The sequence below is a fragment of the Oncorhynchus nerka genome, linkage group LG10 (assembly GCF_034236695.1).
Source record: "Oncorhynchus nerka isolate Pitt River linkage group LG10, Oner_Uvic_2.0, whole genome shotgun sequence".
Lineage (NCBI taxonomy): Eukaryota > Metazoa > Chordata > Actinopteri > Salmoniformes > Salmonidae > Oncorhynchus > Oncorhynchus nerka.
In genome coordinates this window covers 79,455,625-79,467,994 of record NC_088405.1, presented here as the reverse complement: position 1 = coordinate 79,467,994, position 12,370 = coordinate 79,455,625, and the positions used below count along the sequence as shown (strand labels likewise).

General features: G+C 43.0%; 1 protein-coding gene across 1 annotated transcript in view; it reads left to right on the top strand.

The window, feature by feature from the left end:
- The window catches only part of LOC115136072 (glutamate receptor 4-like), a 95,207-nt gene extending 83,043 nt beyond the window's left edge, over positions 1-12,164 (top strand). The window contains exons 13-15 of the mRNA XM_065023386.1: positions 1,811-1,925; positions 5,804-5,941; positions 9,505-12,164. Of these exons, the coding sequence (XP_064879458.1) occupies positions 1,811-1,925; positions 5,804-5,941; positions 9,505-9,669 (418 nt within the window). The 3' untranslated portion in view covers positions 9,670-12,164. The remainder of the gene's footprint in view (positions 1-1,810; positions 1,926-5,803; positions 5,942-9,504) is intronic.
- The last annotated feature ends 206 nt before the right edge of the window (positions 12,165-12,370 follow it).

The window sequence follows — 12,370 nt, the reverse complement described above, 5'->3', positions numbered from 1 at the left end:
CTTTAATACATGGAAAGTGGAACAAATGCCATGATCACATGTAAACTGTAGAGAGGAGCACCTCAGTGCAGTATATAAACTAACTATAGATCTATGTTGTTGACCACCTGACCCTAGATAGGGCCTACAGAGCATTCAATCTCTCTCAATCAATCAGTCAATAATGTTTATTTTATAAAGCCCTTTTTACATCAGCAGTTGCTACAAAGTGCTTATAAACACACTAGCAACGTTTGTCAAAATTGGTAAAATGTCAAGAACACAGTTCTGATAAATGTACCAGTTGCATAATGGAGTAGGATACTCAATACTTGTTGACTGAACTACAGCACCCGCCAGTGTTTGAGAGGTCATAACAGACGTTTGTGCAATTGTACAATCAACAGGAACATGTGTTTTGCACAAGCAAGAGTTGGAATGTGCATTGCTTTTCTTTTTAAATAATTTGATCCAGCAACAATTATGTGACAAGTGAATTAACACCCCACAAAAACAAGAAAATAATTGCTGGAAAGTGGGGAATCCTGAGGTGGGCTGGACATTCGCATTGCAAGACACACAGACGCATGCACGCACACACACTATTTCCACAATCCAACATCAACCCTTACCTGTCTGTAAATTCCACTGACTGTGCTTCTCTAGAATGGAACAACATGAGTTTGCAATGCAAACAACAACTGGTGCAGGATTTACCCACTGTTTTCTGCAAGAGGAGTCACTGACAGATCATGGTAGTTCCCGATGGAGTCAATTCTTTTCAGCATTATTATCGGTTTCTTTCCCCTGCTCAGATGTGGCATGCATCAACCATTGGTTGCGTGCCATATCCTCGACTGTGTCATCAACTGACAAATTGCTATAACATGGGATGTTGTTAGCTGATACGTAAAATACCTATCCAGACATTGTCAGATCTGGCATGCGTCAGTAACGCATGGGCAGAGAAACGTGCCCATCATCTTCTGTCAGTCACTTCTCCTGGTCACCATGGAAACTCACCAATCAGCATGCAAAGCAGCTATAATGTCAGACAAGGCTGCAATTTCCCACGGCATTAACCTTAAAGTGTCTCTAAAAGGGTTAGATGTTTAATTATATTTTTCTTCTCTTCTCATCAGCTTTTACTGAAATAGTTATTTTACTAATGTTGCTATCAGTTACATTTCTGTCTCTCTCATTTATGGTGTGTACTTGATATTACTGCAAAGTCGAGCTGAAAGGCACTGAATGCACGTGGACAAATCTCTCTTGATGCAAGTTTTACTCCTCTGAATCAAAATATACAGTATATATAACATGACGTTACTACACAATCATTTCCCTATGGGCCCTGGTCAATATATGCACCATTTTGGATGCACAAAATGTGTAACGGAGTCTAACTATCAATCAGGTTGTGTGAAGAAAGACAAAATACATTCTGGTCAGTGGCCACAAGGGAAAAATGGACATACTGTAATTTAGTTTCCTTGGCTCAAACTGAAGTGAACCAAGTCCCAACTTGAGGATTGTCCGTTCTGTGTATAAGGGTCCAATCTGTGGGGCAAATACAAATTTCCACTCAAGTCAAAATCTAACTTCTCCCATTGACATCACTGCATGACTAAGTAAAAATGTATGACTTAAGTGGAAGTTAGGCTTTGCCCCCTGTGTATGGAGGGAGGGTTTATTGTTACAGATAGAACATTAACACACCCCTATTTCCACCCTTGTGCCCCCTTTACAATCCCACCCTTCCCCCTCATATCCCCAATTGGATGCTATTGACTTACCTTCACTCACCCAAATATGTTTTATCATTTTCAAGAAGCGCAGTTAACCTGGCAGTGTTAAAACTGAATGAACAAGGCCTGTTGGACAAATTGAAAAACAAGTGGTGGTACGACAAGGGAGAGTGTGGCAGCGGCGGAGGTGGCGAGAAGGTTAGCCACCCGTGTGTCAGCCCCATGCCGATTGGGTAAAAGTGTTGCCGTGGTAACGGGGGCATCTGCCGGGGCGACACCCATCCTGTGGCCCACAGTGGCGTTGTGACGCACCACAGTGGCACATATTATAGAGTGGAAAGTGATTACTGTCAAACCACAAATGTGCACTATTGATAGATGTTATTGTTCACCTATTCATAATCTAAAGCTTAAGTGAAACGTTTTTGAAGACACTTTGAAGTCACAGTCACCGCCCTATTGTGTACTCCCACTAAACACTACATTGTGCATGTCATACATGTATCTTATGCCAAAACATGAAGTTATCCTTTGATAACTTCCGTGCTCACTTGAAAAAGAGATGTACATCTCATTGTGACTTTCCTAGTTAATTAACGGATAAATACATTTTAAATACATGTTTTTTTTTTGGTAATTGTTGACCTGGTACAAAATCCAGCCAATAGTTGAGGCTTCACAGTAATGGCCTTCGATTGGTTGTTGTGAGATAGGCCCCAGCAGTATGTGCCCGTTCCAGAAAGCGATGAAGCGGGGGCCCCATGTATATGTCTGTAGCGCTCAGCCCCTCAGGCGCCCCCTCCTCGACCACGAGCATAGAGACATGTAAACCAATGGGGCTCCTGTCTCCGTCACTTCCAGATGTTAAGTGCTCTGAATGGGCTCTTTAGGTTTCTGACTGAATAACATAAAATAACATGTCCTATGATGTTATTTATGTTATTTCCCCCCCTGACCCCTCCCCGACCCCTCGACCTCACACGTGCGGTTTTGAAGAACGCCGGTAAACCTAGCCGTGTTGAAACTGAGTGAATCAGGCGTCTTAGACAAGCTGAAAAACAAATGGTGGTACGATAAGGGCGAGTGTGGACCCACGGCCTCAGGAAGTAAGGTCAGTCTCCTGCAAGTCCTGGGACCACACCTCCTCACTGACTGTTCTGTCACACTGATGAACCCCACCCATCGCAGACAGACAGATAGGAAGACAGGTAGACGGGTAGAAAGGCAGACAGACAGGTTGACTGAGAGATAGGTAGGCAGGCAAGCAGATAGGGAGGCAGGCAGACAGGCAGGCTTGCTGACACACACACACAAAAATAGGACAGAGACACTTAAAGCGTAGCCTGAGGGATACAACAGATCACACTAGAAGGCATGCTCACAATTCAGTGGTAAGCATCACAGCAATGTACTGTCCTCTACCATTCAAAATGTTGGGGTCACTTAGAAATGTCATTTTTGATCAGAAATACAGTGTAGGCATTGTTAATGTTGTAAATGACTATTGTAGCTAGAAATGGCAGATTTTTTAATGGAATAGGCCCATTATCAGCAACCATCACTCCTGTGTTCCAATGGCACGTTGTGTTAGCTAATCCAAGTGTATCATTTTAAAAGGCTAATTGATCATTAGAAAACACTTTTGCAATTATGTTAGCACAGCTGAAAACTGTTGTCCTGATTGAAGAAGAAATAAAACTGTCCTTTAGACTAGTTGAGTATCTGGAGCATCAGCATTTGTGAGTTTGATTACAAGCTCAAAATGGCCAGAAACAAATAACATTCTTCTGAAACTAGTCAGTCTATTCTTGTTTTGAGAAATGAAGGCTATTCCATGTGAGAAATTGCCAAGAAACTGAAGGTCTCGTACAATGCTGTGTACCACTCCCTTAACAGAACAGCGCAAATTGTCTCTAACCAGAATAGAAAGAGGAGTGGGAGGCCCCAGAGCACAACTGAGCAAGAGGACAAGTACATTAGTGTCTAGTTTGAGAAACAGATGCCTCACAAGTCCTCAACTGGCAGATTCATTAAATAGTACCCGCAAAACACCAGTCTCAACGTCAACAGTGAAGAGGCAACTCCGGGATGTTGGCCTTCTAGGCAGAGTTGCAAAGAAAAAGCCATATCCCAGGCTGGCCAATAAAAACAAAAGATTAAGATGGGCAAAAGAACACAGACACTGGACAGGGGAAGATTGGAAGAAATAGTTATGGACAGACGAATCTAAGTTTGAGGTGTTCGGATCACAAAGAACAACATTTGTGAGACCCAGAAAAAGATGAAAAGATGCTGTAGGAGTGCTTGACACCATCTGTCAAGCATGGTGGAGGAAATGTGATGGTCTGGGGTGCTTTGGTGGTGGTAAAGTGGGAGATTTGTTCAGGGTAAAAGGGATCTTGAAGAAGGAAAGCTATCACTCCATTTTGCAACGCCGGTCATACCCTGTGGACGGTGCCTAATTGGAGCCAATTTCCTCCTCCATCCTCAGGAGAATGACCCAAAGCACAGCTCCAAACTATGCAAGAAATATTTAGGGAAGAAGCAGTCAGCTGGTATTCTGTCTATAATGAAGTGGCCAGCACAGTCACCGGATCTCAACCCTATTGAGCTGTTGTGGGAGCAGCTTGACCGTATGGTACGTAAGAAGTGCCCATCAAGCCAATCCAACTTGTGGGAGGTGCTTCAGGAAGCATGGGGTGGGAGGTGCTTCAGGAAGCATGGGGTGGGAGGTGCTTCAGGAAGCATGTGGTGGGAGGTGCTTCAGGAAGCATGGGGTGGGAGGTGCTTCAGGAAGCATAGGGTGAAATCTCTTCAGGTTACATCAACAAATTGACAACTAGAAGGTCTGCAAGGCTGTAATTGCTGCAAATAGAGGATTCTTTGACGAAGGAAAAGTTTGAAGGAGACTATTATTATTTCAATTAAAAATCATTATTTATAACCTTGTCAACATCTTGACTATATTTCCTATTCATTTTGCAACTCATTTCATGTATGTTTTCATGGAAAACAAGGACATTTCTAAGTGACCCCAAACTTTTGAACGGTAGTGTATGAAATGATACCCGCAGGATCACATTCATATGGTTGTCACCTGTATCTGTGCACACTTAGTAGTGTATACTTAGTAGGGCACTTAGCAATGAATGTATTCAAGTTGTGCAGTTGTGATGTCCCAGCAGATTATTAGTATCATAGAATTAGAATGAGTAGAACAGGTTTGAAACCTATTATTTTTTTATGATTAGTATGCCAGTCATCCCAGCTCACTCTAGATTGGATATATCAAGTATAGCAGTTGGCCACTACTCAAGCATGTAAAGTGAACTCCCGCCTCAACAAAGCAGCATGTAAACGCCTTAGCGGCAAAACAAGTCCTCGTCAAGTGTACAGTATTTTCTTGTCAAGTATAATTAAAAAGTAGCTCTCCAGTTTTGTTAGAATGTGCTCACACACATTCCCATCAGAAGCAGATCAGATGCATAACAAGGCAGTGTTTAGTGAAGTCTCTAACCTGAACATAGTCCTTTTGAAAAGAAGTCATCCTACTTTAGGAGCAGGAAACCAACCTGCTCCAAAAGAGAAGATAAGAAATGTGAGAGAGCTGCTCTAGTGTGTTTTAAACCACAGCATCTAATTACAAAATGACAATAAGCAGAGATAACCGAGGGCTAGGGAGCTACTTGAGAGTTTAGACCGAGGAAAAAACAGCCTGTTGACAATTGTTGACAGCTAGCAAACTAGAATAATTGTTTTCCTTTTTAATTGCTGTAAGACATCATAGTCAAGCTTTAGATTGATTTGAATGGTAATTTCATGATGATAACAGCTACAGCCCTAGCCACAGAGCTCATAGCTAGAGAAGGTGGACTGGAAAGTATGTCTGTGTGTGTGTGTTATATTTGTTAACTTTGTATTTGTGTACTTGTGTTGTAATTGTGTAATATAATTGCCTGGTATTTTATGTATGAGTATGTATGTGAGTCTGTGTTTTCATTTGTGTGTTCTCGGCACCCCACCACTGTCACGCCTCTGATTTCCTGTCTGCCCTGTGTCTCTCCTCCAACCCCCAGGACAAGTCGTCCCAGGCCCTGTCGTTGAGCAACGTGGCGGGGGTCTTCTATATCCTTGTGGGGGGCCTGGGTCTGGCCATGCTGGTGGCCCTCATCGAATTCTGCTACAAGTCCCGGAACGAGGCCAAGCGAATGAAGGTGGAGGCACCGATGTCTGAACACCACCACCACCACCTCCCCCACCACCTAACCCCTAGCAGCCCCCACCCCAGCTGCTCCAGCCCCAGAACAAGCCCTCACCCCTGTCACAGTCCTGGCTATAGTCCTGGCCACACCCCCGGCCCCAGCCCTTCCCCAAGCACCCACAACTTAGCCACGTATAGTGAGGTTTTCGACGGGTATGGGAGCGATGATGGGAGCGATGGGGATGTTATGATATAAGGCCAGTATAGAAAAGTCCTCCTCCATCCCCCACCCACCCCTCTAGGCCCCCCTCCTGTGGTACTGTAAGTTGACCCTCCCTTATTGGCCACTAGCTAGCTTGCCATGCTGCTGATTGACTGTACAACTGGTGGCAATGCTTCCTTTACTTCCTCTGCCTTGTGATTCGCTCGTTTGTGGTCATGTGACTTATTCGTCTGTCTCTTGGCTTCCTGGCGAGGGCTTTAAGATGGCCGCTGTTTCTATTGTCTGTTTGGTTTGTTTGGCTGCAGACAATGTCTCCTGCTGTTGACTGTGACTAGGGTTGCACACTTCTGGAAGCTTTTCCAAAATTCCCACGTTTTAGAGAAATCCCGGTTGCAGGAATCCTTCCCTGCTTATTCCCCATTGATTCTGGGAATCTTCCAACTGGGATTTCTGGAAATCTAGGAATTTGCGATATTATTCTCATGTTTTCCAGAAATCCCAGTTGGAGGATTTCCTGTTGGTGTATTCCATCCTTACTTATTCACTCTGTGAATCCACCAACCTGGATTTCTGGGAATTTGGGGAAAGTTTCCCAGATTTCCCAGGAATTCTCAGGTTTTCTCGAAATCCCCTCCTCTCTGCTTATTTCCTTCTTATTCCAGGAATCCTCCAACCTTGATTGTTTGGGAAAGTTTCTGGAATTTCACAACCCTGACTATGACTATGACACACTATGACACACACAGGCACCTGCTAACATCACACATAGCCATAGTGCTCTGTCTAAACCAAGGGCATCAGTTGGGTATGGCAGTCGCACAAACATTTTAAGTAGGCAAAAAAAGTAGACAAAAAATCTTTCCTATCCTGATTTAAAATGCAACTGCTGTTTAACGTAACGTCAGACTGGTTTTAGGACCATGCGGAGCATCGCTCGGAGAGCAGCTGCCAACCTGCACCCTTTTCTCTCACTTTTGGAAAGCAGAGGACAGAGACAGTGGCAGCTTGCCAGTCAGCTGTTTAGGCCGATTGCTTTGAATTTGATGACGGTATTTGAACTCAGCCTTGTAAACCTTATTGTAATCTGATAGCCAGGGGTTAATTGAATTGGGAATTTGGAGGTGGGGAAGCCTTCCTTTTTGGTGACCATTCAAAACCAAAAGCGATTTTATTGTTATTAAAATATAGGCTGTGATAACTGTCGGCCTAATTTATATTTACGTTCATTTGCCAAGTAGGCTAGTGCAATTTTGGTTTCATGTATTGGCATGAACATAAACAGAACTGAACTACTTTCTTTTTAGAGCATTTCCCCAAAATACATGTCCTGTTTTTGGCTTCAAAGAAAATAACAATTGTAGGCTATAACAAATGTTCTGTCATGCAGTGACATAATGCATTTCCACCTCTCACTTTATCAGTCTTGCTTGTCCATCTTCCTCAATTCAATTCTTACAGATCAATCTTGCAGGCAAAATGTCATTAAATATTGTTCAGTTATTTAGCCATAGTGTGGATGTAGGGCTGTTTTTGAAATACAATAATCACCCAGACAGTGCAACTGCTGTGTGGCCAACACAATAATATCAGAGACAAGCTGGCCTGGGGAAAGATGTGCGAGCCACCCCTTCGTTATTCCAAACAATATTCTCAGAGCTGCCTTGTTGATACACAATGTTTCAGTATTCTCAGAGCATTGATAGTATTCTCTATTCATTGATACAATGTTTCAATAGTTTCAGGCCCACCTTGTTGATGTTGGTTTTAATTTACAATGAATCCTACCATTTATAAAGATCTGCGTACAGGTTTTATATATATATATATATATATATATATTGTAGGCTACCTAACTATGGCCTAAAAATGTCTAACTGCACAAATGTCTAATACTCCCCCCACACACACACACACACTTTTCCATACCCTAGGTTTAGCTAAACTAACACCACTTTTCTAAAACAGACAATATAAGAAGGGAGAACCACAGGTTTTAATGAGAAACCAGCCCCAAGTACACGTTAAGTTAGAAAAAGCAATATAACACCATACATTATTGGCGTGTTAAAGACTAAAGTAAGTGGAAACTAACTGCCCCTCTATATTGACTTGAGCGCCGATCTCTAAGATATTTCCCTCGGGTCCAACGATATTTGACTTGCAGATCTACAGTATGTGTCTGACGTGGTTATGTGTCTCCTGTTGGTGCTGTAGGCCCCCTCTTTCAGCCCTCTCTTCATTCCCTTTACTTGTTGCTTGGTCAGCTGCCCTGTTGTCCCTCACCCACACATAAATCATCCAATGTCTAATAACCATAGTAGTCAATGGTAGTCTTGTATCAAATGTGCACATAAAGTGGTGTTATAAGATTTTATTGAATGGCCATGATGGATGTCCTGTGATTCTGTGGTGTGACGTTAGATGTAGTTACTGTACTATATTCATCCCTGACATTATCTATCTTCATGATGCTTCCTGATCTTAGAATTGTTAGTGTAATTTTGTATGCCCAGATGAGCTGACATGTTTTTCTCTGTCCCTCTCTTCCCCTTTCTTTCTCTCACTATTCCCTCTCTCTCTCTCCCTGTCCCCCTTGCTTTCTCTCACTATTCCCTCTCTCTCTCTCCCTGTCCCCCTTGCTTTCTCTCTCTCCCCTCTTTCTTCCCCTCTCCCCCTCTCTCTCTCCCTGTCCCCCTTGCTTTCTCTCACTATTCTCTCTCTCTCTCTCCCTGTCCCCCTTGCTTTCTCTCTCTCCCCTCTTTCTTCCCCTCCCCCCTCTCTCTCCCTGTCCCCCTTGCTTTCTCTCACTATTCACTCTCTCTCTCTCCCTGTCCCTCTTGCTTTCTCTCTCTCCCTCTTTCTTCCCTCTCCCCCTCTCTCTCTCCCTGTCCCCCTTGCTTTCTCTCACTATTCCCTCTCTCTCTCCCTGTCCCCCTTGCTTTCTCTCACTATTCCCTCTCTCTCTCTCTCTCCCTGTCCCCCTTGCTTTCTCTCTCTCCCCTCTTTCTTCCCCTCTCTCTCTCTCTCTCTCTCCCTGTCCCCTTGCTTTCTCTCACTATTCCCTCTCTCTCTCTCCCTGTCCCCCTTGCTTTCTCTCACTATTCACTCCCTCTCTCTCTCTCCCTGTCCCCCTTGCTTTCTCTCTCTCCCCTCTTTCTTCCCCTCTCCTCTCTCTCTCCCTCCCTGTCCCCCTTGCTTTCTCTCTCTCCCCTCTTTCTTCCCCTCTCCCTCTGTCTGTTCCCACCCTCTCTTTTTCTTATATTTGTCTCTCCTCTTTCTCACTACCCCCATTTCCCCTCTCTCTGTCTCTATCCCCTTTCTCTTCCTGCCCCCCCCCCCCTTTCCCTACCCAGCTGACCTTCACGGAGGCCATGAGGAACAAGGCACGCCTGTCGATCACAGGCAGTGTGGGGGAGAATGGGCGCGTCCTGACACCCGACTGTCCCAAAGCGGTCCACTCGGGCCCCTCACTCCGCCAGAGCTCCGGCCTGGCCTTGGTCTCCTCTGAGCTCCCGTGAAAACCAAAAACCTTCCAAGTGCCTTAAAAATGACCAACCCACAACCACCATATACCACAAAGACACAGGACAAACACCACCCAAACCGGACACCACCACCAGTGTGTGGGCAGACAGGGACTAACTAACATTGTGGAAGTTTTTTAATATAGCAGAAATTGGGACTTTGCCATTTGAGTATGTAGTGAATCTGTGGCCATTTTGGATGGAGTTCTGTGGAAAAGTACAATCTGTATTTTTACTGTGTGGCCAAGTGAGGGCTATTTGTAATCAAGCTGCCATTTTCGGGTGCAGAGGTGGAGATTGCATCTGAGATGTTCCACTGAAGACCCTGTGCCAACTTATCATTGCGATCACTGGCGAAGGAAGAGCAGGAGGAATTGAGAGTGAAGTAAAAATGAAAAATAAAGGAAGACCAGAAAACTTGAAACGTGTAGCTGTGGATCATTGGGTTGCTGACTGAATTGGCAAACTGAATTACAATCAAGATTGTTTTCCAAATGTGGACAATTGTTACCAGACGAGAGCAGTGTTGAAAACACAACTGTCAGACAACAATCTCACTGAATATCAATATCTGACATCATGTGGAGGAGTGTCTCCCGTTGTCATCATGGAGATAAAAACTATCATTATTAATAAACTACAATAACTCTATTGATAATACATATAAGATAAATAAACTGTGAAGATTTAGTAAATATGTATATTCTGTGAAGATTTAGTAAATATGTATATTCTGTGAAGACGAAGCTGTTCTGTACATAGAAGAGACTGTATAACATTGCTTGCCTTTCAAACAGATTTAAATAGCTGATTCAGTAGTGGACAGAGGGCAGTTCTCTTTTTGTAACCATCTTTAAAGAAATCATTCATCGCAATAATGGATAAGACGACTAAGACCACGTTGTTGAAAAAGGAGAGACATTGAGACTGCGTTTTATTCCTTCAACGTTCATTTCAGAGCGTCATGTTCCATGGGCATAGTATCAACTCTGCCCATCTAGATACCTGTTCTCTACATATTCATATATTCAGCGATGAATGTTAATTAGTCTCATCCTCATCCTCTAGCCACACCCCACACTGTGCAGTCATAGACCAGAAGTGGCTGATAGACTGAATTTTATGTTTAAATGCTTTACTTGCGTTTCCACTAGAAAACAAACAATATTTTTTGTGTCGTTTGTTCTATTTTTCGTAACGATCAATTACATTTAAAATGACTGTCCGTCTCCTGATTTTTCAATGTTTTTTCAATGTTCGCGGCTGTTGAACGTTGAACGTCTTATCTGGATAGATATTTTAGATAATTGTGTAAGGAGAGAATAATGCATTTTTTTTAATGTGAAATGAGAAATGCAATTGTTTTCCTCATTGTTGTATTATTTCACTAGTCAAAGCTTATATAAACAGTATTTATTGAGTAAAAAAGAAGACGAAGAAGAATATTTGTATTATTGAGCCATGGTCAAAGCTTTGGCCCTCTTGGTCCCTAACACTGTGGATCCTCAGTAGAAGAATCTATGGTCTACTTCCTGTCATTGAAGTTATTAGTGTGCAGTGGAGGTTTCAACACATGGCCAATGGAAGGGCAACCTCTAGGCCCGTGGGCAGCAATAGGACTCTGACTTTTACTGTGTCATCCTTTTGTCTCTTTCATTTTCAACTTTTTTGCCCCAAAACCTGTTTCTGCTATTGTTGTTGTCGGACAAATATGTGCAATGTTATCAATGTTTTCAATTGCTGCCTCTGTCTTTTGCCCTTACACACATTCACATACACGTCCACATACATGTACACATAGTAGTGCTTGTAGCTTGTATGGCTGCCTGGGCGAACCTCCACTTCAGCCCCCCTCTGTCATTTTTATTCAGACATTTGTAACACAAATAAATAATCAAAACATTTTAAAATATATACAAAATAAGACTCATAAATATCAAAAAGAAGTAACAAAGACAAATAGAAACAAATGGCAAGATGCCACCATGGGCACCTACCCATGTCGCCTATACCTAAATCCTGTGTACACGACACGTACAGAGGAGGCTGGTGAGAGGAGGTATAGGAGGACGGGCTCATTGTAATGGCTGAATGGAATCAATTAAACAGTATCAAGCACATCAAACACATGGAAACCACATGATTGACTCTTTTCCATTGATTCCATTCCAGCCCGTCCTCTTATAGCTTCTCTCACCAGCCTCTTCTGGTACACACGCGCACACACACACACACACACACACACACACACACACACACACACACACACACACACACACACACACACACACACACACACACACACACACACACACACACACACACACGCACACACCGGATGGACCTTGTTGCTTTGAGAGAATTAACCAGCTAAAATATTTCAGGCCATGCTTTTTGGTTCTGCCATATGTCTGTAAAATTCAAATGGTATCCTATTTTGGTTTCAATTGTACATCTTTATTTTGATCATTTTTTTAGTAAAAAGTTAATCCAAAGGATTTGTCACTGTGTTTTTATTGTGGACAGGTATGAGAGGGATCTGTGTTAATTCATGAACTTACTTGAGTGTGTTTGTGAGATATTTGTTTTTAGATATAACCCACTCACAGGCTGGAATTCAATCAATTGCGCATTGTCAACTGTTGGGGAGAGTATTATATTTAAAAGGTGTATTCCTGAATAATGAATGACGTTT